At 35.5% G+C, this 27,958-nt stretch overlaps 1 protein-coding gene across 1 annotated transcript in view; it reads right to left on the bottom strand.

The window, feature by feature from the left end:
- SNX13 (sorting nexin 13) overlaps nt 1–24,725 on the bottom strand; it is a gene marked incomplete at its 5' end in the record, with an annotated part of 46,473 nt that extends 21,748 nt beyond the window's left edge. The window contains 15 exons of the mRNA XM_017836261.1: nt 271–308; nt 1,041–1,173; nt 2,656–2,760; nt 4,231–4,424; nt 5,978–6,077; nt 6,712–6,800; nt 7,312–7,450; nt 9,885–9,968; nt 10,379–10,467; nt 11,136–11,237; nt 11,374–11,495; nt 13,804–13,925; nt 14,349–14,438; nt 19,744–19,846; nt 24,613–24,725. Of these exons, the coding sequence (XP_017691750.1) occupies nt 271–308; nt 1,041–1,173; nt 2,656–2,760; nt 4,231–4,424; nt 5,978–6,077; nt 6,712–6,800; nt 7,312–7,450; nt 9,885–9,968; nt 10,379–10,467; nt 11,136–11,237; nt 11,374–11,495; nt 13,804–13,925; nt 14,349–14,438; nt 19,744–19,846; nt 24,613–24,725 (1,623 nt within the window). The remainder of the gene's footprint in view (nt 1–270; nt 309–1,040; nt 1,174–2,655; nt 2,761–4,230; nt 4,425–5,977; nt 6,078–6,711; nt 6,801–7,311; nt 7,451–9,884; nt 9,969–10,378; nt 10,468–11,135; nt 11,238–11,373; nt 11,496–13,803; nt 13,926–14,348; nt 14,439–19,743; nt 19,847–24,612) is intronic.
- Between the last annotated feature and the right edge of the window lie 3,233 nt (nt 24,726–27,958).

Genomic DNA, 27,958 nt, shown 5'->3' with positions numbered 1-27,958 from the left:
ACAAACAGGCATAAGAAAGTATGCTTTGCATAGATTAACTGTTTCTGTGAGAAACACTGCAAAATTTCATTAAACATCATAAAGTGAAAAAGGGACAGTTTTATCTTACAGAGGAATTAAGAACTTGTGTCTTTCAATTTGATTCAAGAACTTTTTCAGAAATTAAACTGCAGTGAATTAAAACCTCTAATGTACATAAGTTAAACTATTTTATAACATTTTCTGTGCTGTTGACGAGAAAAAAAAAGTTCAAAAAATCCAAGCACTTACCAGATTTATGCTGCTAGTAGGAGACCCATTAAAAGATTCTGGGAGCAATGAAGAAGAGGAAAGGAAAAAACAGGTTAGAAGCTTTTTCCCTGTTGTAGGGCCACACACAAATAAAAATGCATGGACAAAACATTATGGAAAATAAAGGAAAACTGTGGTACTGGGTAAAATGTTGCACCCAACATACAAGTGTTTCAAGTTTCCAATAAAGATACCTACAGAAATGCAAGAGTATAAAGGTATAGATACTAAATAAATACTCCAGGTAACATTTATTTAAGTTTGTATCTCCAAATGACATTGCTTCATTAAGGAGCGAGTTTCATAGTTAAAACAATTTCCATTGTATTTGTACTTCAGTTACAAGAACAATGATTTTCCTTTCTTTAAAAAGCCACATCTCCTACATACTTTCAATTTCTATATCCAGAGTTATATATTAAAACAACCCAACATATTGAAAAGTCTGAAATATTTTGTAATAAAAAAATAGAATGGAAGAGTTGCATATTTAGTTTAGCAACATACTAGTTACCAAGACCTGACAAAACTTCACATGAGATTAGTAAACTTACTACAGAGAAAACTCTATTTGAGTCCCAAAACAATTTATGCAAAAAAGCACAAGGAAGAAGCATTAATTTAAATATCAGAGACACCACAGGAACAATTTAATTTCTTAAAAACAGTGTGGGTAATTTTCTTGTTTTCATTTTAAAGCAGAGAAAAGAACAGTCCCAGGAAATAGCCCCGACAGATATAGAGCTCACCTCCTTCACCATCATCTGATCCTCTGAAACTAGGATCCTTCAGCATATCCAGCTCAGCTAACATACGCACATACAACACATTCTGTTTGAACGAGGGGTAGAACCTCTCATCTCGCAGCATCAACTCGTACACCTTATTGAAACAAAAATGCCACCTTCAGAAACACTTTTAACATTTTTTAATTGATTGGACTACTTTTCATAAATTCTACTTGAACAACATGTATCTGTGCATATGTGTCTCTGACTTACTCTTAATGGAAAAGTTATGAGAGCTAATTGTGCCAGAAGTATAAGAGTCTCAGACAATATCTCACTAGTGAGACATGCACATAGGAAGGGAAGTAGCACAATAGCTGTAAATGCTTCCATCCTCTCCTCTTAACTCTTCTAATTGCATCATAAACATATTTGGTCTTTATCCATTTCATACCAGGTTATCTCTGAGTCCTTCTTTGTTGATAAACTATAAAGGTAGACCTGTAAACACTCAGGGCAAGAGGGGAGAAGAGGGAACGGATGGGCAGGAAAACACCATATGCTACCTTCCTGACAACTGCCAGTTTTAGTCAATACGGTACTACCCTGCTCAAAAAGATTTAATAACACCACTTCAAAATATGTAACTACATAGCCTATGTATAGGCTATATATACATATACACATACACATGTACCTATACATAGCAGAAATTATTTCATAATGTTTGGATACTCATGTCAAGTCTAGAATATTTGAATTATGATTTTTTTTTCATGGAACACTGTTCAAGTGCTATCACCTGGCAAGAATGAAAAAAAACAAAAAACCAACCAATTCATGCAGGTCTGAGGAAGTTCATTTCTTTTGTAACACAAGAAATTTATGCTCTTCAGCATAAATTGTCCTTGTAGCCTACTTTGAACGATACAGATTTCACAAGGTGCTTCCATTAGTCTTACACGTGGGCCTCAAGTACAACAGTGTGATTCTAAGTTCTACAGCTCAAATCACTAATTTTAGTAAGAATGAGAACACTAAATCAATGACCTAAAGTAAAAACCTCTCAGACTGGGTATGGAAGTTACTGTGAGAATATTAAGCACTCACTTCTCCTTTTTAAATACTTCTATTAGACTTGAGTGATAAAGTCTATGTATGCAAGTTGTAAAAATACTGTTTTTTCTTCAGCATTTGCTGCTTCTGACTCCTACACTGGGCAGGTTTGCAGAAACAGACCAGTCAAATTAACTTCTGGAAAGAGATATAGAATTTAACACGGGACCACCACATCAACCTCTGAAAACAAGAGCTAAACTGAACTAAAACTGTACCTCTTAGTTATTCTACATGTTGCATGTTTCTTAAATTGGTGCATAAACACAAATAAAAATACCATAATTCTAAATTGTGCTTCATAATTAATTTCATACAGGATACCTACTCTTTCTGTCTATTGCTTTGAAAACCATGGGCTAAGTACAAGTTGACAGTTTAGAGCACAGTTTTTACAGAATAGAAAAGTGGTAGCACAGGTTTTAGATATTTGAGTTCCTTCTTTTTCAGTATCTGTAAAGATGTCTAATACTCTATACCATTAACAGTTCTTACGAAATACAGGATGAATAGAGTATACCTTTCTCTGAATGTCATCAAAGATTTCAGGTGTTGGATCCTCATGGTTCAGTGTTTCTGCAAGTTTTGCTACTAAGTTGTCATCAATATTAACTCTCGGAGATGCCTGTCATAGAGATCTAAATCAACTTTTGCAGCATAAAAATAAGAAAGCTCTATTTTCACCAAAAAAACCCCAATCCAATGCTGCAATTCTTTAAAGGTAATGAAATTTCTTCTTGATGAATATCTCTATTAATTCTGTAGAACATACAACAGGAGTCAGATCCCATTCTCCCCCCAAATTAACTTCAGAGTGTGTATCTAAACTTAGAAGTCTCAAGATTAAACACTAAGAATTGCCTCAAAAACAATTTATGCATACTATTTTGAAGCAGTATCTAAACCGGATTTACTAAGACTTAAAAACAGATTTTATTTATTTATGAATAGAAAGATCTAGATTCAGAAATCAAGAACAAGCCAGTAAGAAAGTAAATGGACGAAGCCCTGAAAAGTCTGAGGAAAGGCTAACAGTTTTTCAACTCTGCCAAATTCCGGAGAGGTTACTGTAAACATAGTAACTTTTTATGCAGACTCTATCACAGCTCCGAGCAGGCTAGTAGCAAGCATCATCTATGAGATTCCCAGACATTGCTTGGTATGAGATTTCAAACCACTGCCCATCAAGAATTCTTTTAGATGGGCCCAAATTCACACACTTTCCCCATTTTCTGTAACAGAGACAGAGAGCCAGCACTGAACCAGACTCAGCACAGCTTACTTGATAGCATAGCTGAGAGGCTGAGTTTATCAGCTTGGAACAGATCTAGTGTTAGGTGGCTTCTGACTTCAAACTTGTGAGCAGACAACTCAAGAGCAAGTTCTGCACAGACCACCATGATGATAGACTACTGAAGTGAAAAAATAAAGTAAAAGAAATTACGTGGAAAGAGAATGCTACTAGATATTTGAGAGATAATTTCTTGAGGAAGCTTTTGAGCGAGAAGTGATTTTTATGCACACACAAATTTAGAACAAAGACGCTTTGTTAACACTAGTGGTTCCTTTCACAGAAGAATACATTACTGCCTATTGGAAGATATCCAATGGTGATATTTGAGCAATTTACACAGACAATTGTAGAGAGGCACAGGAAGTTATTTCATTTGAAAACCCAATCTTAATCCAAGTTTAGACAAATACTGGGCTCCAAGGGGACAGGCAAGGTTGGAGGGCAAAGTTAAAGGAAGGGAAAGGGCAGCATATGAAAAGAGACAGTATTTTTTACTCTGTCTTCACATTGTCTCTAGTTTGTCTATTCTAGAAAGTCAGCTTCTGAGGAACACATTCAGAGCATTTGACAGGATAGTCAGTGGCAGTATGAGCCTTTTAAATGGAGAAGGAGAAAAGAAAAAAGAGGACAGCATTTTCTTACTGCTTGACATAAGGAGAGAGAGAGAAGATACACAATAGCTCACATGTAATTCATAAACAACTACATCACAACCATTTCATATTAACTTAGCTGTAACTATCAAAGAAGTATCTGTACAAAGAATAAATGCCAAACAAGGCAAAAATAAGTTATTCCTACCTTTTCTGATAAATATTGCTCATAAACTCCAAATGCAGCTGCCCTTAATAGACCCTTGGTCTGATTAGTCTGATGTTTTCCATCTTTCTGCCGGCTTTGAAGTACCTCCAGCTGTTGCTGTGCTGTAACCCTGTATCCTTCCACTGTCATCCAGAAAAACAGATGTGCTTGGCCACCAGTCTGCTGCATGTAATCTACAGAAAAGAGACACCACACAACTGTAGTTACTGTTGTGTATCTCAGAATAACAATTCTCTATGACATTAACTACACATGGAACTCCAGGATCTGGTTATATATCTGGAATACTTGTCATACGGAGTCAATAAAAAAAGTACTATATACAGATTGGCGATAATCAGTAAACAAAACTGAGAGCAAAGTCTAGGAACTAAGCACTGAATCCTGAAATACACATGTAAAAAGTGAATCCATCATTACTGTGTGTATAACAGGCTTGTGCAGCATGATACAAACAGGAAGTTCAAACTGGAATTCTAACAAATCAGGTTCATAGAATAGGCTGGAAAAGATGTTCAAGACCATCAACCTACCATCATCAAGTCCACCCCTAAACTGTGACCCTAAGCCATGCCACTAAGATTGCGAAAGTGATTGTTTTCACAATCACTAATAAGTGAAGATCTACATGTTTTTTAAATACCTCCAGAGATGGTGACTCTACCACTTCCATGGGCAGCCTGTTCCAGTGCTTGACAGCCCTTCTGGTGAAGAAATGCTTTCTAATATCCAATCTAAACCTCCCCTGGCACAAATGGAGGCCATTTCCTCTTGTCCTGTCACTTGTTCCTTGGAAGAAGAGACCAACCCCTACCTCACTACACTCTCCTTTCAGGAAGTTGAACAGAGTGATAAGGTCTCCCCCGAGTCTCCTTTTTTTCGAAGCTAAACAATTCCAGCTCCCTCAGCTGCTCCTCATAAGACTCGTGCTCTAGATCCCTCACCAGCTCTGTTGCCCTTCTCTGAACACGCTACAGCACCTCAATGTCTTTGTTGTAGTGACAGCTCCAAAACTGAACACACGATTTGAGGTGCAGCCTCACCAGTGCCAAGCACAGGTCACTGCCCTGGTCCTGTTGGCCACGCTATTGCTGATACAGGCCAGGATGCCATTGGCCTTCTTGGCCACCTGAGCACACTGCTGGCTCATGTTCAGCAGCTATTGACCAGCATCCCCAGGTTCTTTTCCACTGGGCAGCTTTCCAGCCATTTTTCCCCCAGCCCGTAGCACTATGTGGGGTTGCTGTGACCCAAGTGCAGGACTTAGCCCTTAGTCTTGTTGAACCTCATACAATTGGCCTTGGCCCATTGATCCAGCCTGTCCTGATCCCTCTGCAGAGACTTCCTACCCTCCAGCAGATCAACACTCCCAGCTAACTCGGCGTCATCTTCAAACTGACTGAGGGTGTTCATTTCATGATCATTTTGCCCAAGACAGTCTCCAACTATAACATCACCCACAAGTCCTCTTCGCAAACAACAGGTTCCAACTGGCACCTTTCTAGGTTGGCTGCCTCACCAACTGTGTCAAGGAGTTATCTTCCACACACTTCTCAAACTTCCTGGACTGTTTCCTCTCTGTTGTAATGTATTTCCATCTACTGCATTAAAAGGATTATCACCACAAACGTGGATATTCTTATTAATGACATTTAGCAATTCCATACAGTCCTGTGAGTTAGCATACTCTTCACAAATAAAACAGAACAAATAAATTAACACTTACCCATAAAAAATTGTAGTGCAACATTGTCTACCAGAATATGGTCCAGAGGGACTGTGCAAAGTTTTCCAAAGTTTGCTGCCAGTTTCACAGTATCTATTTCCTGTAAGACACAGTTCATTATGTTCAGAGGGTTTATTTTTTTAATTAGCTTTTAAAACTTCTACTTACCACAAAGCAAAGGTGATTAAAAAAAAAATTACAGATAATAAAGTAGCCTTTCAATGATTAGCTATTTTCACAATCACTAATAAGTGAAGATCTAGATTATAAAGTCACGTTCTCATAACTATTTGTCTTCAACATAGGCTACAGTTATTCTGCTACATGGGAAGTTGTCTGTTAACACTACTGTTCTTGTAATACCATACAGGTCAATTTAACCAACAGAGACACCAGCAGAAAATTAATTTACAAGAAGAATTTGATGGGCTGCAGATTACCGCAACTTAAATTCATCTCTGTCCAACTTTCTGCTGTCAATATGACATTTCTTGATACTACAGTAATGCTTCTGGGTCCAGTTGTAGAATCCTTTATCATTTTAGGAGTCAATATGTTCAATATTACATTATCTTGGAGCCACATCTAGGTCCAATTAAGAGAGTCAAGAAACTAAGTGAAGTCAAACATACCAACTCTGTCAGCCTTAAATTACAGAACAAGCAAACAGAACAACTAGTCAGTCATTTGCAACTTCACTCTTTCGGAACTAAAAAAAATTTTAGAACACTTACTTTTCCTGACTGCAATCTCTGAATTCTTGAATCACATACTTTTATAACATATAATAAACTGTTTATTTGATTTTTTATAGTGTTGATATCTGAAAGCAAAAACAAAGAGGATTAAGCAATGCAAGTGAGTAAATAAACACTTGTTCCGAAATACTCTAAAAATATCATTCAAAAAGTGACAATTCACATACAAAACACATCACCTTCGAAGAGAAGGTTTTTTTCAGTTTAAATACCTTACTGATGGAAGTGAACAAAAAATACTTTTCTCTTCCCTTTTTCAGATTAATAGGTAACCGACTACCCATTGATACCTAAAGCATTACTGAAATTCAGAACCACTAGTCAAGCAGTTTCGATGTAATAGAAAGGCACTTACCTAACCAAATAGCCTATATTTAAAACAAACAAACACACCAGTCAATGAAACACTTATGAAAATTTAAGTTTTAACACTTCACCTGTAATTTATTTATTTTTTAAATAAAATATTTTATACTACACTGCATCAGAGCTTTTATTTTCTAAATTTTTGGAATATTTTTCAGAGCTCATGCTGGTAAATGCATTTCATATTTCACAAAACAATGCAGCACTAACCATCTCCCGCTGTATCTAGAGATCGAAGATATTGCAGTTCTTCACTTGCTTTATCTTTCACTGCTTCCAACTCTCCTATATTATCACTTAATTTAATAATATTCATAAAGGCCTCATAGTTACAGTTGGAATCACGAATCTGAAACACAAAGTGTTACACTGTGAGTTATGCAAAACATCTAAAAGCACACAATGTGATTTTTCATTAAGAGAATTACTTTGATACAGCACTGCAAAGTGGCATTTTGAAAGCTCTTTGATGCTTCTACACATTCCTTTTGATACTGAAATTTTACGTTGACTAAGAAGGAAAAAGCATGCATAGTCAAAACCTATTTCACACCATCATTTTCTCTTTTCAAGAAGTAAAACACAGACACATGGAAAGTCCATCAACCTCCTTAATGAAGATCTTCTCCAAAACCCAATCAACCTTATTCTGCTATTACCTATCTCCTTAGCTAAGTAGGCAGAAAGTGGTGAGACCACTGCAAAGGTCTCCTGCAGCTTTACCGAGGTCTCCTGCAACTGTACAGGCTCCCAACATTACGGCTTCTTAAGATACAGAATTACAAAGAGAATTAAAACATTCTATAATATAATCATAACCTACAGAGGCATGGGGGAAAAAAAGAAAATAACTGAATTAATATCTTCTCTGGATCCCTAATTCCGATAGGGAATTAGGGATTGCAAATACTATTAAGCTATTTCAATACATACTATTTTACCACTATTGGCATAGAGTGAACCTGCTCTAGGGACTCAAAGGAATTTGTGTGAGTGGAGGAAGCCTGCTGTGCTGCCAAGATCACTGGAAACTGTGTTGTGAATGCAGCATGGAGACCAGGGGAAGATTGGCAGCTTTACAGCATGTGCATGCAGGTGCAGAGGGTCAAGTTCTAAAGTTGTCTTTATTATCTGAAGCCCAAAAAGTCACTTCATCCACATCTCTTATAAATGCTCACTTTGATATGGAAATGTAATACTTGGTCTGTACCACAGAAGTGCATTGACATAAGTTGCACGAAGCAGAGAGAATGAAGATCGGATACCATTGATCAAAGTTAATGGAAAAATCTCCATAGAAATCTGGTTTTAGAAGTAATAGTACAAGCAGTACTTGAACTTCAAACATTTTGCAAAAATGTGAATTTCACAGTGAAGAGAAAAGTTGGAATTAACTTCTAATTTTATATTGAAGCTTTGTATTTTATTGCAAGAGAATTAATATCAAACTTTGGTATGCCTAGAAACCTGGAATTAAGCTTCTCTTTTTCAAAAACTGATTTTTTTATTCAAATCTGATTTTACGTCAAAGGTTCCAAAAGGAACCAGGATTTATTTCACTCATCTCTACTTCTGACCTTAATTTCTGCAACAATCTTCATTTCGTAAGACTTGTATTAAATTTTTGAAAGCATTTATTTTTCCTTATCTTTCCCCCAGCACATTTACTTCCTCATCTCAAAAAGTAATTTTGAAAATTAATATTTGGGACATGGCCCTGGTAATAGAAAGCTTTATAAAAAACTCAGAATTCTATCTCTGGATGCAGTCATGGGCAGTGCTTAGTAAATAAAGAACAAGGACAAGTTACAAATAAAGAACATGCAAAGGAGGAAAGGGGAATCAAAAATTGAAAAGTCTGATCCACATGAGCAATTTTTTTTCTTACTAAAGCTATGTTCCTGTAGAATAGCAGTGTGTAAATTTTTACATTAAATGGAGGAGGCTGGAGTGAAGGAACATAGGAACATTGTACACATACACTTGATTTCATTCCATAATTCTTTACATAAGAACTTAGAAATGCAAGAGTGTTTTCAGCATAGTATTTGAATGTACACTATAAGACTAAAATACATGAATAAAAATAAAGAGAACTTGGGGAAAGAAAAATTAAATTTGATTCATGAACTCTAAAGGATAATAAACTATATGAGCAACTTTTAACTTGCTTTGCAAAAAATCAGTAATGTTAATTAAAGCATGAATATTCTCTTTATGTTAACTTTACTATATAATACTATTTTTAAAAGTTTGTGGGCTTTTTTGCAAGTGCACTAGGGAGTTAAAGGCTTTATTTCTTCCCATTCAGTTATATTATTGAGGGTTACCACAAATAGTGCTAAAACAATTGCCCTGAAATTTCCTTAGCAGAAAACAAAAAATAAATCTTACTACTTTTCATTCTTGAGGCCTCTTAAGCTTTAAAGGACAAACTGAAAACACGATCAAGGGAAAACTTCCACAGTTACTGCCGTATTTCCTAAACAGCCAAGTAAAACAGTCAGTGGAGTCAACTTTACACTTGGTCATACATTTGTCCTAAGTCAGGCAACTTTTGACAAGCAATCACAACGAAGAGTGCAGATAATATAGATAGAGTGTGAGTGTATGTGTGGGTGTATAAAATTTAATATAGCAGCCATAAGTTTACTATCTGCCAATATATCCATTGGTAACTTCTATACCAGACATCTATCTGCCATGATTGAAGGGAATACAGGTAAAACTTCATATGAAAATATTTTGGAAACAGCACTAATTTTAAACATTTTAAATCTTACCATCCATATGACATACTGATTAATATAATCAGGATCACTGAGCTGGTTTATTAATGGAAGAAGAATTCCTCGGGAGAGGATTTCCTGAAAAACAAAGGACAATAAATCATTTCATACATTTATTCATAATGTTAATATATCTGCAACAATTTAAAAATCACTGTGTAGAAACTAAATAAAAAACTGTAATTACAGAAAACATTTAATAGGTACTAGCGCATTCTCTTCTAGTTAGCATTACAGAATGTTAATACCTCAAGAAAAGCAACATCCATTTTATTATGCTTTTCTAATGTTGCTAGAGCTAAAACAACCTTCAAAGACATTTCACATAAAGTGCTCTCTGCTACTAAATACTTATCAAGACTCTACTGCAGTTAAAATACCCTAATACTAAATTAGATCAATTTTAGAAAATAAGAGTAGCAGATTAGATCTAAAATTTTTTGAGATTAAACCAAAGAATTGGGATGGGTTTTAGAATCTGTATTTACCCTGACAAAGTATCGCATGATCTTGTTCTGGAAGTCTCCAGGAGGTAGCAATATATACAGTAAAACCTCACACAGATCCCTTAGGAATCCTAGAGAGGAAGAACAATAATTTTATATTTTGACATCTTACCTTATGTTATAAAATCCTATAGACAAATCCTTAATTTTAATTTCAAAGATACAATCATATATATCTTACAGTCCAAGCATCACAGTAGCACCTTTCAGATGGAATATAAGCAGCACTGATGTTAACCTAATTAAGAGAGATCTACCTAAAAACCAAGACAACAAAAGCCGAATTCCAAGATTAAAAAAAAAAAACCAAACAAAAAACAAACCCTAATATATTTTCCTTACTTTATATTTACAGGGTTTTTTTCCCCCTCCTTCAACACTTTGCCTAAAAGGATTAACTGATTTTTTTTTTAATGAAGACTACAGAGTAGTGATAAGGAAGGCATATCTAACAAAAAGCAGTAAGAATCTACAAAACCATACCCTGCCTCCCAGAAAACATGTTTCTATCTTAAAATTATTCCAGTGAAAGGAGGAAGACTTACATATGTACAGACTTCATTGTAATTATAGCAATAGTATGTACAAATTAGACTAAATATATGTGTATAGTAGATAATCTCACTGTGAAAGTCACATGCTAAGATTTTAATATATTTCATATGGCATACGCAACTGTTAGTATTTCAATTTAGTCTCCCATATGAAAATATAAACTCAGAAGATAATATTAAGAGACCTTCTTCATCTTTGGGAGAAGTGCAGACTAGATCACGACAGACTTCTTTTTCCATTTCAACTTCAACCTCAAAGAATGTATCTACAAGTTCCTCAGCTTGATCTATAGAAACGAAAAAAAAAAAGAAACATACTTTTGTAAAGATTAGAAACTTGAAAGCAAACTTCAGTTATAAAATATTTCACACATGTAAGATACTGGCCTATTCAGACTCAAAACAAAAAATATTTTACGTTACCTTTCATCTGATCGCCTTTCTCTGCTATCCTCTGCTGAGCTTTTCTGAAAACTCGAAGATGAGTGCCAAAGTCATCAACAAGTCGTGTCGTGAAATAAGGCTGCCAATCTGTTTCTTTTGACCTATTTTGACATCCAAGAAAATGAATTAATTTATCCTGAACAGAAAGAATAATAAATTTCTACTTTTTTTCCTCCCTGCCAAGAACAACATTGATAGTAAACATGGTAAAGCAAAGAAATAAATCAGTCTTCTAATTGCCTATTCACTGGAAACAAACCCAGTATTTTAAACCACCACATCAATATTTATGCATTAGTATTTGGGATAGTGTTCTGATTCATGACATTGCCAAATATCTGTGAGAAATCCTGATATAAATAGTTTACAACCTAGAATTAAAATACTCTCCAGGTTTTTTCAGCCATACTTTCTACCATTTTGGAAGGCACCTAAACAAAATAATTTTCTTCTGAATTTGCAGTATATGCGCAAGTGAGAAAACACACATTTCACTTGAAACTAAAAGTAATCTAATACTATCAACAATTGATTCCACAGCTTATATGAGGTAATTAGCATGCCCTCCAACAATGCCCATAGGTTTACAACAGAATACAGTCACTGTTACATTTGCATAAAAGTATTTCCTTATTAGTATGAAAAAGATAAGAGATATTCTTATGATGTCTGTGCCTCACTAGCCAAACACAAAATGCGCTTGTCCATTACAGGTTTAATGAAGCTTGATGTTAGTGATGGTCCTTCCCTGAACTACGTATTCTACTACCTGAACTCTCTCAGACACCTACTTTGTTATAGCATAATCCTTCTACAAGACTTCCTTTTTTGTGTTTGCTCCCTCGCCTTCTCTTTCTTCCCTCTCGAAAGGAATAAGGAACTCTGGAAGAAAGGGAAGTCTACTGCAAAATCTAGATGGGGATAAGAAGCAGAGCTGTCCCAAAGAGCAGTCGATAATCCTGCTCCACAAACCGCACGGTGATGGAACCGCACAAAACCACTAGGTGGCAGCCTTATACCAGGCTCCCAAGTGTGCGGCCCTCATGGAAAAAAAGAAAATTCCCCCAGTATTCATTCTCTCCAGAAGCTCACAGGGCTATATGAAATTAGTGGCGATGGTGCTAATCTAAACTGTTTCAGCTCTATCCAGCTACAGGCGTTATAAATACACTACATCATCTTCTCTGCAGAAGAACTTCTGCAGCCCTGTGAAATTAATTTGCTTTGTACAGCAGAACAAAACCCTACAGGAGCAGTGCCTGGTTTTGAAGAGCTATAGTGCTGTAGGAAAGAAAAATAAATCTGTTATAACTTGACCTGCTTTGACACAAACTCAGTGACTGATACTGTGCAATGAAGTAACTTCGCCCAACACACAAAAGCATTGAAGCTGGGTAGCCAGGTCCATTTCATGTAACCCTAGGTTTGGTTGCTGTAACATATAGTTTATTTAGCATAGTTTTCACTATTTTCAATGCTGTTTCCTAGGATTTCCATTATTCTACAATCAGTAAGATTATATTATAATGAATTTTTCTTCATATTAAACCTAGATCTACATCTTCGACCCTTCTTGCCAGAAAAGTACAGACCTACATTTTCAAGTCAACAGAGAGAGGGGTAGCACACCTTAAAATTGCTAAAAAGTTAATTATATTTAGGTGACCCACAGCCTCTTCTGAAGAGAAAACAATCAGCCCAATGGGATGAATACTTGAAATAAAAACTTAACAAAGAAGTAGGTGGATTTAAAGGCATGTGATACCTGGGCTGAGAAATCAGCCATACTAAAGAAGGTAAATAATTTCCCAGACAAATTGCTTAATCAAGTAGCAGAAAGTCAGGAAACAGCAGAAAAAACATGGAGAAATTAATAAACTATCCATTTGTTCTGAATCAACCCTATTATAAAAAATAATTTACATAGCTGACATACCATTTCATTCCCCAGACTACTATTCATTTAAAAATACCCATTGTTCTTACATATTGAAAAGCAATACCACTTTTAAAAGTTATCTGAGCTGATACACAAGTTGAATCCAAGACTTTCAGATTGACTTACCTTGGGAGTGGTCCTACTCTTAAATGAAACAGACCTCAGTACAAAGAGGTGATGATTCACAAACTCAGTGCTTAAGTTGCAAAAAAAAAAAGGCTATTCAGTAATTTTAGACATTAATCTGAATTTGGAAATGGCCATTTTGCAAAAGACCATGACTACAAACATCATCATCTCCATTATTTCCTTAAGGGATCAGCAAAAGATTGTCATTCTGAGATTACAGTCTTTAAATTTTACACATTCTTTCTGTAAAATGTACTGAACTATGGCAATAGATAAACTTAAATCACTTATCTACTACTATAAAACCCACAGTGTATTGATGTAAACACAAATAATCTTACCTGGCAGAAAACTGAACAAGTGCATACTGAAGAGCCTGCCTAATTTCCAGAAGAAATGATTCATCATCACTTAGTGTATAATACCAGTACTGCACATAGTCTCTCAGGGAAAACTGGATTACCTGAAATTGAAAGGAGAAAAATAAATATGAACTAATGAAAAAGGACTAAAAAAATAAACAATAGGTTTTTCTGCCTGATAATGCAAGAGCACTTATCTTAAATGGTTAACACAGTGAACCATACTCCCTTACCATTATAAAATTGTGAGTGAAACAATATATTCACATACTGAAACCTCTTACTAATACTCGTTTCTATGTATCATCACCACTACATTGACAGACTATAATATGCAGAAAACATACTCAAATATTGCCCAATATCCTCACCCATCCTCAGTGTTTTCTCACTTACTGCTCTCAAATATGATAAAACTTTTAAAATTCTATTTGTTGCTCAACTACTTATATATTACATAGTCAATATTTGAAAAACAAACAAACAAACAAACAAAAGGTTAAATAGTCCTGGTTAGAACTTACCTGTTGCAAAGGCTCATCAATTATATTCGCACCTGTCAGTCTTCTGTCAATCTTAATAGGTCTGGCTTCACGTTTCATTTCTTCTATGCACTTGAAAGAGATTGGGAAATGTAACTTTGCACATTTTAGCTCTTATTAAAAAATAGTTCTACTGTTTATGATACTTATACCTTCAGTAATGACTTTTTATAACCTTTTCCCTGTTACTATAATTTATAGAAAATAAAGAATCATAGAATGATTTGGGTTAGAAGGTCATCTAGTCCAATCAATTCCCCTGCTCACTTTGACCTTGAATGTTTCCAGGAATAGGGCATCCATCACCTCCCTGAGCAACAATAATATCTGTATTTTTCACTATATAGTAAATAATGGTGAGGAACTAACCTAAAAACCTACTTCTTGCTCACTGAAAAAGAGCAAATGTTTGCTAGAATACTATATCAGAAGGAAATAAATAGTCAGAAAAGGAGGGAAGAGGGATACACAACAGCAGCACGAGATAGTTTTTGTGCAAGACTCCAGTTCCCTACTTGATTGTGAAATCTCAGAGAGGTAATTGTTCAGTTGGGTTTTTCTCGTTTCTTTATCCATCTCAATTTATTCTATATGCCAGAAGAAAAACTACTCTTTTGTACCATTGCTACTTGACAGATGAATGTTTGGAAAGTAGTTGATGAGGGGGGAAAGAAATTACTCTATAGAAGGACTTGAAACTCAGAGCAGTTAACTCCAAGAAAGACCTCAACATAGCTGAGTTTAGGCTGACATATTGAAAAAGAACACCCTTTATCAGCGCTTCTCTAGTTCAACTGTCTAAGTTGAACTAATACAGTGTCTTTCTACACAGTTCTGATTAAATATGCAATAAACACCTCTATTTTCACAGAAATAACAACGCAACAACTTACACTGCTGTTCAAAATAAGCAAGCATTTTTTTTGTTCTAGAGAGAAATTTATTACTCTATTGGAAACGTAGAAGAACTGCCAAAACCATAAATGAAGACATTATAAACCATACATCCAGTGTTTTTGTTCTGTGTGACTCTCCCTAAGTATTGCTCATCAAAACCACTTAACAGTGAACAGCAGGGAAATACCTGAGACCAGAAAAAAAATCAGCCTGCTACTTAACCAACTATGTATCACAACATCAAAGTATTTTGTTGCAAAATTCTCTCTATTTTTTAACTTTCAAGACAAGTGAACCATTCACTGCTACTTTAATATAAATAAAGTTGACTCACATTCAAACAATACCCCAGCTATATACTCATGAATTTGCGAAATATTTTTGTCTTGATGGTTTCAAAACCACCAAAATGATACAGACCTGAATAATGAAATACTTTTACTAAGCACAACACAGTTCAAATCGTGAAACAAAGTTGTTAAAAGAGAGTTTTGATGCACTGCATCCATAAAACCACATTTGGAAAACACAGAGGAAAAAGAGCAGCAAAAAAAGGAGTAGCCACAAGAAAGAGAGAGAGGAACGCACAGAGAATATGTAAAATTATTAGGTAAAAATCTAAATGTTCATATGCTCACAGGATCCAAGTTTTGGCTGGAGCTTCAGGAATTCATCTTATCCAACCTCCTACTCAAAGCAGAGCTAACTACAAGGTTAGACCATTTTTTCATATTCTTTTTCTCCAGTGAAACATTTATGTACCCACGCCATAATTTAATTTGCTTTTGGTATGTCTGAAGACATCCAAAATTTCAAATATGTGCTTTTATTCCATTACAGGTACAACAGTTGACCATAGTCTCACTTGGAAAGCATTGCTGGTTTTAAGTCTGCCTCCCAGACACGGACATAGAAGACAAACTTAAAGGAAGGACCACACACACATGACAACAACTGTGCTATTTGTCACTTCACACACAGTAAGTCTGATGCACTCTACCAGTATTAAATCATGACTTAGGAAAAACAAGCATCACTTGTTATCATTAAATTTGACACCTCCTTACTTAATTTTAAGCAGGTAGGAAGCACACACAAGGAATGTGAGACATATACTCCATGAAGTAAGATGTAGCACAGAGTAAAGAAACCTAGGCTCCACAAACACCTAACTGCACTGAATGAGTAGCTTTAGACTCTTGCTTTGCTACACTAAAAGATATTTTTTAAGTCCTTTTTGAAGCTATGTTAGGTAATTGTTAAATACAAAATATGCTTAATTTGTACTGTGCCACTGTTTCCCAAATCACGGTCATAGGATTTCATGAGCAGACAAGGCACTCATTTACTCATCTGCATCAAATCTAAATCATAGCATATGACCCACTGATTTAAAGAGATTCAGAAACTAGTCAGGGATCAAATATGTAACTCGCACTTTTAAGTTGTTGTCATTGTTATCTAACAGTAATTTGGCAATCTTATACTCAGTCTACAGAAACTCCTTGTCTTTTGGGCAAAGCACAGAGACATCAATTATGATAATGACCAAACATCCTGCACTTCTGTTAAACTTGGAGTGAATCTATAATTCTAACTGAAAAGAGCATTCAAGTTAACAGTTTAGAATGCTCTAAACTTGTCCTTCGTTCAACATGGTTTTAATATAAGCCTTCAGACTTATCTTGCAGAGCCAGTACATTATTGCATCATACAATAATAGAATCAGTCAGGTTGGAAGGGACCTCTGAGATCAAGTCCAACCCTTGATCCACTACCACCGCAATTACTAGACCATGGCACTAAGGGCCACATCCAGTCTCATCCTAAAAACCTCCAGAGACGGAGAATCCACCACTTCCCAGGGCAGCCCATTCCAATGCCTGATTACCTTCTCTATAAAGAATTTCTTCCTAATATCCAACCTAAACCTCCCCTGGCAGAGCTTAAGACCATGCCCTCTTGTCTTACTGATAGTTGCCTGGGAGACCAACCCCACCTGGCTACAACCTCCTTTCAGGNACATGGTTTTAATATAAGCCTTCAGACTTATCTTGCAGAGCCAGTACATTATTGCATCATACAATAATAGAATCAGTCAGGTTGGAAGGGACCTCCGAGATCAAGTCCAACCCTTGATCCACTACCACCACAATTACTAGACCACGGCACTAAGGGCCACATCCAGTCTCATCTTAAAAACCTCCAGAGACGGAGAATCCACCACTTCCCAGGGCAGCCCATTCCAATGTCTGATTACCTTCTCTATAAAGAATTTCTTCCTAATATCCAACCTAAACCTCCCCTGGCAGAGCTTAAGACCATGGCCTCTTGTCTTACTGATAGTTGCCTGGGAGAAGAGACCAACCCCCACCTGGCTACAACCTCCTTTCAGGGAGTTGTAGAGAGCTATGAGGTCTCCCCTGAGCCTCCTCTTCTCCAGGCTAAACAACCCCAACTCCCTCAGCCTCTCCTCATAGGACTTGTGCTCGAGTCCCTTCACCAGCCTTGTTGCTCTTCTCTGGACCTGCTCCGGCACCTCAATATCCTTCCTGAACTGAGGGGAAGTATCAAGTATGTTGCTGACACAAAAGTTATGTCAGGCTTGCAAAAAGAAAAGCAAGTCCAATCCTAATTTTTAAGCCTCCCTGTGCGTATGCAAACAAAAAAAAATAGCAGAAAGATATACGGTCTTCCATCAAGTGTACATTAAGTATTTCTCCTTAATGTGAAGCTTTTGTTATATATTCACTAATAAGTATAATAAGCAGCAATCAGGGAAACCTACTAGCACCAAATCCTGTGTTGTAACTTACAGTACATTCTACATGTTATTTCCATCCACAATTTTGGTGCTCTGTATTATAAATGATTTCTGTAAAATCAAGCACTTGAACATTTATCTTAGTCTAAAAAAAATCTCTAAATAACAAAAAAACCTCAAAGCAATCAATAAAGTTCTGATTGTCTTTCTTGAAAAGAGCTGCTTATTTATTTCAGATTACTTCTCAGAGTAACACAAAAAAATTTTATATTAAGGTGAATTCCGTTTCTATTTGGTTCATGGAAGAAGTACAACCTATATAGACTAGCCACTAGAAAAAATATTCCTAGTTCAAGACCACTTAGGGTCACAATGGTTTTAAACATGAAAACAATTTCAAGCTAAAAATATTACTTTCCATATAGATAAGTCAGCAGAAATTTAATGCAGAAATAGCAAATAAGAATCACAAGCAAACTACAAATTTGGTTTTGGTTAGGACTCATCTCTTCTTGCACTGTTACTGAAAAACTCAGCTACACTATCTAACGCAATTTTAATACAATGGCAAAAAAGAAATGCAAAACACTATTGTAGAAGACAAACAGATTCTAGTTGGTGAACAGCTCCAAAAAGCATTTTGTAAGTCAGCTAAAAATAAATACCTTTGGTACTACAAAACTTAAATCCAGAGATTAGTCAAGGCAGGTCAGTTGAGAAAAGTGATGTGTCAATAATCCATACTCAAATCAGAAGTGAAACTACTGCAATTGCAAAGATTACACAAAAACCTCCAAAAGATTTTATTCTTTTATAAAGTAACCAGAGCACACATATGTACTGAGATGAAAAAAAGTAACATTAATATTAAAAAAGTTTTCATCTATGTATTGGAAATTTAAAAGACAGCAAAACTTCTTTAAATCTTCTCTCAAAACACAATGACATAAGTAATACTCCACAATCCATATAAGCACTAAATTCTATACCACACCAAGAACACCAGTCCTGTAAGATGAGGTTTCATTAGTGGAACAGAATCATTAGTTGATTGCTGACTTTCCCTTTTTCAGTCTTAACTGTTTTTCATTTGGACCATTGACCTTATATTACAGTTTAGAACATAATTAAGTTGTAGATTTATTTCAACAATTTAAGTGAAAAGGCCACTTACCAACCAGTCACAAAAAAGTTCAGTGATTAGAAAACATAATGCTCAATCACAAGATAAATTTCTGTGTTACTACTGATAACGTTGAACATTTATGCCCTTTCATACACAAGATGAAGTGTAGTTACCTGATGGTTAAGAAAGAGCAGGATGTTAGAGTGAAAACAGCTATAAGATTAAATCTAACATAACTAGTAATCTTGGGGTTAAACTGTTTTCTCTATTCGGATGCATGCAAATGGATTAGGCCAAGATATATCTAAACTTCTGAGCTACCAAGATGTATTGGTTCATAAACCAGGAATTCCTAGAAATTCTACCTCTTGGCTACAACAATTTTTTCTGTACTAAACAGATGCAGATTTATCCAATGAGGAATGTGAATTTAGGTCCATTAACCAAAATGATCTGTTAAGAATTCAGAAAAGGAAAACTGAAAAGTGGAAAAAGGCACAATTTTTAGATTAAAACTGATTATTAGTGTCATTCTAATTTCCCAAGTTATAAACTCTGATCTAGAAGTTAGACCAGAAAACCTTCCTTACCTTAGGGATCCCAACTGATGTACAAGGGAGAAATGAATGTTCGCACTGTTCAAGGTATTTTTCTGAGTTGCTTTTTCCAAATAAAAGAGTAACCACAAAACCCCTAAAATGGAAAAAGAAAGACCAGCTACAACAACAGCCATCTTTCCCCACCTCTAGAAAATATTTCACAGCAAGTTACAGAATGACAATATATGACAGTTTGCTTACTCTCCTACTCTTTCACAGTGTAGTGTGCTGCTTAAAATAACTGACACAATACTGAGTATGAAGTTTCCCAGTCTTGTATTACATGTCTTCATATATTCTTATCACATAGCAGCTCTGTAAAGCACAGTTTACACTACAGAGACTGCTGCATGAGAAGAACATGTGATAACACACTGTCTATGCTCACAAATATGAAAGAGGGGTACATGGAGAGAGGGGTACATACAGAAGTTGCTCTCTTTGTATTTATACAAAGATTCTTTTACTTCAACACTATGAAAAAAATAAACTTTTTAGTGATATGTTTAGGCCACTCCACTGTAGCATAAGCCACAAAAGCACAGTCCAAAAATAAACTGATGTAGTAAGCATAACTAACCGCTGATTGCGTATGGTTAAAGATTGCACTCAAACTTGCTACAACAGCAATAATTTGTTTACAGTTTACAGCACTAGGGCACAAAAATACATAAACATAAAGCTAGTTTTACTAAGAAAGAGATGGAAACCTAACCTTTGTGCCAATTATAGCATAAGCAAAGTACGTAGCTTTTGAAACATCAAGTGTATTAAAAAAAAAGTCACTACTGCTCAGACTAGCCTTGGGATGGCTAAACATGCATAGCCTTTTAGAGAAATTTCAAAGCATTCAATTTAGAGGCAAGCTGACCAGTATTTGTGACCACAGGATCTCACAAAGCTATTTAGGCTTGAAATGTGGTGAAATAATACATTCTTTTAACATAGATTGCTGTTGATATATGATACTCACAAGACTAGAGAAAAATTCCTATCCAAGCTAAAATATGACATTTGAAGTTTTTAATTTCCAAAATGGGAACCGTTCTTGTTAAGTCCCCCAGAGGCTCAGTAATTCAGAAGTAGGGAGGTGGTCATTTATACCTCAACAACTCCAGGAAAGAGAAAAAAAAAAAAAAGCTACTGAAAATTATTACCAGTAACTAGGCAATGCATAAGAAAAGTTCACTTGATACTCTAATTTCCTTATAGCCGTCTTTACCTGCCAAGTGACAGCAAAAAATAAAAGCAGGCCTAATTGTTCTTCTGCTCCAGATAACATTTAAATCATAACATCAATGGTGCTAGTAGCATCATAATTCAGTTCAAGGACAAGAACTTGCTTAGAAAAATTTCAGTATTAGTTTCACTAATATTTGGTTGTTTTGTTTTTAATTATAAAAAAGTTTGGATTTTCTTTTGATTATCTATGACTTTTCTATTAGAAACCTCAGTTGTCTTTTAAAGAAAGTAGTATACTCAAATTTGGCCTAAAATCAGTTTTAACTTCAAACATTTATCAGCAAGTTGCATCTCTTCTTTCATTCAGAAGGACTGAAGCCTTGGAAATAACTACTATAGATTATATCTCTGTTTTTTCTCAAATGTTTTGATACTCTTAAAGTTAATGACTCGTTCAAAAACACTAATACTACCAATATAGTTTAAAAATATGCTCATCTTCTTAGATGCCTTTAAGTATTTTCACTTTTAAGCTAGAAATATTAGGAGCTTCTGCTTCTACACAGAAATTCTCTAATTTAAAACCTTGTGTGCCTTAGAGAAGGATACATAATCTCATGATTCAGGGCATCCATTAGCTAAACAGAATCTTGTAGTGTAAATGCTTAACTAATTCATCAAGAGGATTCTCAATATGGTGAATGAGATATGATTTTATTTTTCTCTAAATGAATTGATCAGAAAAAGGAAAAGATTGTATTTTACTTCACTTCTTAAAATTTCTTCCAAAGATTACTGGAAGGTCAGCTTTTCTCAAGGACAGAGTAACAACAGAACAAAGGTAAAAGACAGAAAAGTGAAGATGACAGATTTATCATTTTCCCCTCAAGTCTGAAAAGTAACAGTCTCAGTTGAACGCTTTGTGAAAGTCAAATAGCAGCTTCAGAACCATTCCTGATTTGGTCAGCAGTTAGAATCATCAACATAGGCAGCCAATCACATATATATGGATGTGATTGAGTATCAATTATTATGGGTTTTGATGACAGAGCAAATTCCCTCAAATGACAAAGCAATTGATGATCCAAGAAATTTCAATTTTTGCAACATCAGAAGCCCAAGCCTGGTGGGAGAGCCACAATTCACATAATTTTTATTTTACTTCCTTAGGACTGAAAGAGAGAAAGAAAGAAAATAAGGTAATTAATGCTTAGTAGAAAGAAAAGGCAGATGGAAACCAACAGGCCCAGCATTCAGGTTGAAGGATCTGCACCAACACTTGAAAAAGAGGCAAAAAGTGTTTCATGGAGAATAACACCCTGTAATATTCTTCACAAAACAATAACTATATTTTGCCTCCTGTTTTTGGTGGAAAGAGCTCAGTTTCCTATGTGATGAGCTACCAGATCCTGAATCGAAAAAGGTTATCATAAATCAGCCTAGAAACAAAATGAAACAAGGAGAAATTTTGATTTAGAACTTCTATTCATATATACAAATGGTTTCAGTACTCCTCCACGTACACAAAAAACCAATACTACATTTACTAAAAGTGATCTGTGCAAACACACAGTTGAGATTAAATCAAAAAGAAATAACTAGCACATAATAGAAGTTAAACAGTATAAACAGACTGATTATATTGATACAGATATGGCATCACCATTGTTTTCCTGCATAGCCTACTGGCGTATAATTTAAATGCTTAGGTCAAGACAAAGAATGCAACCAGCTACGATTCAGCATTTTCTTTTGCTTAAACTGCAAAATGGGACAACAGCTGGACTTCCAGCTAGTGAAAGTCAGAAACCTCTGATACGGGCCACTTCTGGTTTTTTTGAGCAAAGTATGGAAACCTAGAAGTAATGTAAAATTCAACCATAAAATTCTAGCATAAAAATCCCTGTCCAAAATTGTTATTTTGCTCCAGAAAAGGATATGATATATATTATGGACACTACAATAATCAGGAACAAAACTACATTTTTATTTTCCAAATTTATGTACATGATGTTAGGACATAAAATTGCAAATTGTAAGTGGAAAAGTTACGTTGTAACATTAATTTGTTTGTTTTTAAGAGAAATATGATGAACCATTTGGCTAAACTTCTAGGGAATTAATTCAAAAAAAGGAAAAAGCAGGCAAGAATAATTTAGATATAAATCTGTTTGACCTAGTTGGCACTCACGGTTCTGTGTGCTGAACGTTAACGTGTGTCACTCTGAAAAAGATTAAGTGTAAAAAATGGCCAGCTCACAGCCTGAGCCAAAAATGTTAAAGTAATGAAGTGATGACATTCTACTGGAAGGGCTGAGACTTGACATCTATGTCAAGTAAACACATAATAGGGAGATGGATACAAATTCTGCTTTAACAGATACACTACCACTAGATGAATTTCTCCTTAATAAGATCAATGTTTACTGACTAGCTACAAAAATTAACCAAAGCAGCAGAAGAACCACAGAGCTTACTTGAGAATGAGTGAGCACAGGCACCACAGGCATTCTCATGGTGGCAAATTGTAGCTGGTTTCAAACACACTCCATGAGACACTGCTTTGACTGTTAGCTTTGAAAAGCCAAACTACTGAAATTGAGCAAGAACGAAGAAGAAGCTCTTATTTTTTGTACTGCAAATACTAAGGAAGTGGTAGTACAAAACAGTAAACAGAGGAAATCTTGCCCTTTGGACAGACTCTTTGCCTTTTCCTCTGGACAAACAGCCAGTAAAATATGACAAACATACATGCATCAAGACTTAACAAGACAAAAGCATTTACTTGGAGTTAGTTTTACATTAACTAAATCCTCATTCTAGAAGACTGACTATTCTGACTTCTCAGAGATGGAATGCCAAACTTAATCCACTTGAAACCCATGCATAGCATCTCTAATCCTAGCTACAAAACTCTATTACATTTTTGATGAGACATACAGGAATATACATACATTCCATACTGTATTGAATAAGAAGGTTAAAAGAGTGTTCCAAACAAAGGGAAAAAATACTTAAAGGTAGCCCACACACCCCACTAGAATTCAGGCAGGTCTTGGAGAGCCTAGAAATGTTGTTATTCTGCAGATTAGTTTTACGAGAGAGAAGAAGGAGGAACAGCCCATTAAGACATTTTGACCTGGCATCGAAAATGAAAGTTTTAATGGTTACAAGGCAGACACTATAATATACAATGTAATAATGGTGCTAAAGACTATAAAAACTTCACCTGTTTGCTTCTTTTCTGTCTACATAAAGTACAAAATGTCTACAGCTGCTGACCTGATCTACTTGTTCAAAGTGTAGCATCATTTCCAAATACCCAAGAAAGCATCCACTAGCTTCCCTCATGAATCAAGTGTCTTAGGAAATGAGATTGTGATAGAAAAGGAGGCATAATTACTTAGTAAGAGCCTGGGAAAAGAACTGACACAGTAATAGAAAGTAGGAACTGAAATAAACATTGGTTTTACATCAGCATTTGTCCTCTAACACTCATTATAAATAGCCAAACTGAGATTTCAAGGAAAAAAAGATTTTTCATAAAAAGCTGCTCAAATGTGGAAATATTAATTACATAAAGCCACTACAGATCTTCAGAGCAAGCTATTTGCTAAAATTCACATTCAAATTTTACTTTCATAGATGATTACACAAAACACTAAGTAGTATACTTACCCACCCACAAAGCAGAGGATATAAAATGCAAAGTAAAATATAGCGAAGGGTCCAAAAGTTACTAGAAATAGCACAAGGCCAAGACTTCCCCATCCCCATATGGAAAGACTGGTCTGTAATGAAGAACACATAGAAAAGGAACAGTTAATATGAAATTCATACAATTTTAAATCTCCAGAGCAATATTTGCAGTTTCTACAAAGCTTGATACATTGTAATTAGATAGGAGATAAGTTTTGCTTGATGAAATAAAAATTACCGTTGTTTTAAAGACTATATTGCTAACAATATGCCCCTGTTATATTGTGGGCTAGTAGTCCAGCTAAGCCAAAATTAGAGTATTTTTCTTTCAAATACTGTTACTCATCTCTAATTTCGGATGTGACTATCACCCTTTAGGGTGTCATTTCTTTTTCTTCTCTACCCTCATTTTGTGCACTTTTGTTCCTTGAGATCCCCCCCCTTCTCCTTCCGCATGAAAAGTGCACTGACATTTCCAAGAAAAAAGCAGGTTTTGTGACAGAACGGGAAGAGACAGAATACAACATTGTTTTACACACCTAAACGTTATTTTCTACAACCAAGCAATGCTATTCCTTCCCTAGATCAAAGCAGTTGCAAGACTAAAATGGTGTCCCTTTCTCCAGTAAAGTCACAGACGGGTCAACAGGTGCTCCAAATATTTCGTGCAAGTATACTCTTACTCTCCCCCATAAACAAAAGGGAGGAAACTGATTATTACCTCTAACTATTACTACCACAGAAATTAAGGGCATTCAAATAATCCTTTGAAACATCCAAGTATGATTTTCTTTTAAAACCAGGACATTTTATATATATATGAAAACAACAACAACAAAAAAAAAGGCAAAAGAGATCCCAGATTAACACTTTTTCCACACAGGCATTACCACATTCCTAGAAGAGATCTGGTTTAGCAGGCAGGACTAAATACTTTGGCAGTGGTGGGGAGACAAGGGTTGTTTGAAAAATCCATGGGGCACTTAAAGCCAGCCACAAGAACATCTGTGGGATTGGTGGGATTTTGCATAAATGCAGCAGTGCTTCACCTGCACTGGTGGAGCTATCAGAAATACAAAAAAAGGCAGCAAGATTCAGGTTATTGTGTCAATACAGGTTACAGTATAAGAGCATTTATATAGGCACATATATACATACATGATCTATCCACATAGACAGATGTGTGTATGCACATACATGTACGTATATGCAGGGTAATCTAAAAAACCACGGTAGGGAAAATCTGACCAATCTTAGCTACAATAGTTTTTAGACCTTCACAACGTTGCAATGCAGTCAACAAAGCTTACATAAATTTAATTCAACCCAGTCTCTAGCTCAATCTGGAAAGCATGTTTCAGCCAAGTCCCAAGAGTGTGAAACCAATGATGACAAGTATTTATAGGCCATCAAAACTGTTCCAGTTCTAAGGTTCTCAACTTCTTTTTCTTTTTGTTGTCTAATTTACACCTTTCCTAACAGTGATCAAATGATACCCTGATGGAAACTCAGACAACTGCTATGTCAACAAGTAACACTAAGGAAGTATTTAAATAAACTTGTCTTGCAGTTTGACATTTAGAGAACAAGCAGAGATTGAACACCATATTTGCAGAGAGCTGTTTTTTAGCTTTTAATATGGAAGACAGGGGAAGCTTCGCTACAACCCATTTCTCTCAAGGACTACTTAGATTTCACAGGATTAAAAAAAATAAATCAACTTTTTCAAAACAAAGTTTTAAAAATCCTATGAACAATGAAGACTCTTACATAAAGCAGCTTTGATTATTTCTGAGAGCAACACCAAAAAGCAAAATCGCTCTGAGACTGTTTCACAAATCTAAACTGTAATAATCAGAATTCTTTAATTCTTCCTAGTTATAAGTTTAATGGAACATAGAGATGAAATTCTATTTTCTTCCTAGTTAAGTTTCTTAGCAAATGATATAATCTATACTGGCTTTTTTCTTAGTTTTGAGGCTGGGAAAAATTAAACATACAAGTACACAGATGAGTGTAATTAAAGTGCTGCAATTAAAATACTGCACTGCAAGTTATTCAATTCTATTCAAGCTGAAAAAGTGCTTTATTAGATGATATAAACCATACAATCCACACAGCTAAAATGCTGAATTGGTGCTACAGTAAAAAAAAGAAAAATCTTGATCATGATTGAGTAGAAGATTTTGTTGTTTTGTTGACTCAGGATAAGTAAATGCAGTAGATAATTGTGTCCTTCCAGTACCTGAAGAGAGGCTACAGGAAAGATGGAGAGAGACTATTTACAAGGGCATGTAGTGTGTCCATGACAGGACAAGGGGGAATGGATTCAAACTGAAAGTGAGTAGGTTTAGATTGGATATTAGGGAAAAATTCTTTACTATGAGGGTGGTGAGGCAGTGGAACAGGTTGCCCAGAGAAGTTGTGAACGCCCCATCCCTTAAATTAAGTGTTCAAGGTCAGGTTGGATCGAGCTCTGAGCAATCTGGTCTAGTAGAATGTGTTCCTACCCATTGCAAGGGGTTTAGAACTAGATGATTTTCAAGGTCCCTTCCAACCTAAACCATCCTATGATTTGATGATAAACTCTTTGGAGGGTAGAGAAGAGAGACGCCAATCTACAAAAACAAACAAAAAAACCAAAACAACCTGGATAACGCAACAATTAAAGTGAAAACAAGATCTCACTGTACATCTAAATTTCAATATAAAAAGAAGGCTCTGCCTAATTATGCCCTCAGAAATACATTTTAAAACTTCTACAGAACACTACAAGCATCAGGAAGATAAGGAAGATAGGCACACAGAAAATAACATTTAATCAGGATCTTTTTTTTGGTCAAAAAACCAGTATGCTTAATGGCGTCATTTTGAAAAGTTTAAGTTCTAAATATGGGGTAAGCACTCTAAATGACTTAATTAAACTAGATGGCAGGATGCATATTCAGAGTTGGATGAATGCATAATTAACAAAGAAAGTTCTATAACTCTAATAAATAAAACAGTAACCTTTTGTCCTCTGCTCTAGTTTTGCAATTTAGCATATGGCTACAGAGATTCAAATCTCATTTGGTATTTTAATAGGATTGCTTAAAATTCATACAACTTAGTAGACTGTAGCAAGTACAACAGATACTGGCCCAATTCTTGTATACTCTAAATGTGTAGTTTATAGTCTTACAGATTTTGAGACATTCAAAGGGATTTAATCATCAGGATGGTACTCTTTGGCTGACTGTAAAAAAAACTTCTGTTAACTTCACACTTCTAAAAGGCACTTCAGCAGTATAACTCCTAGGAAAAAAATGAAAACTTTGCGTAAAGT

The sequence above is a fragment of the Lepidothrix coronata genome, unplaced genomic scaffold (genome assembly GCF_001604755.1).
Source record: "Lepidothrix coronata isolate B3197 unplaced genomic scaffold, Lepidothrix_coronata-1.0 Scaffold273, whole genome shotgun sequence".
NCBI lineage: Eukaryota > Metazoa > Chordata > Aves > Passeriformes > Pipridae > Lepidothrix > Lepidothrix coronata.
Note: the sequence above shows the minus strand (reverse complement) of the source record. Positions and strands in the feature narration are given on the sequence as shown.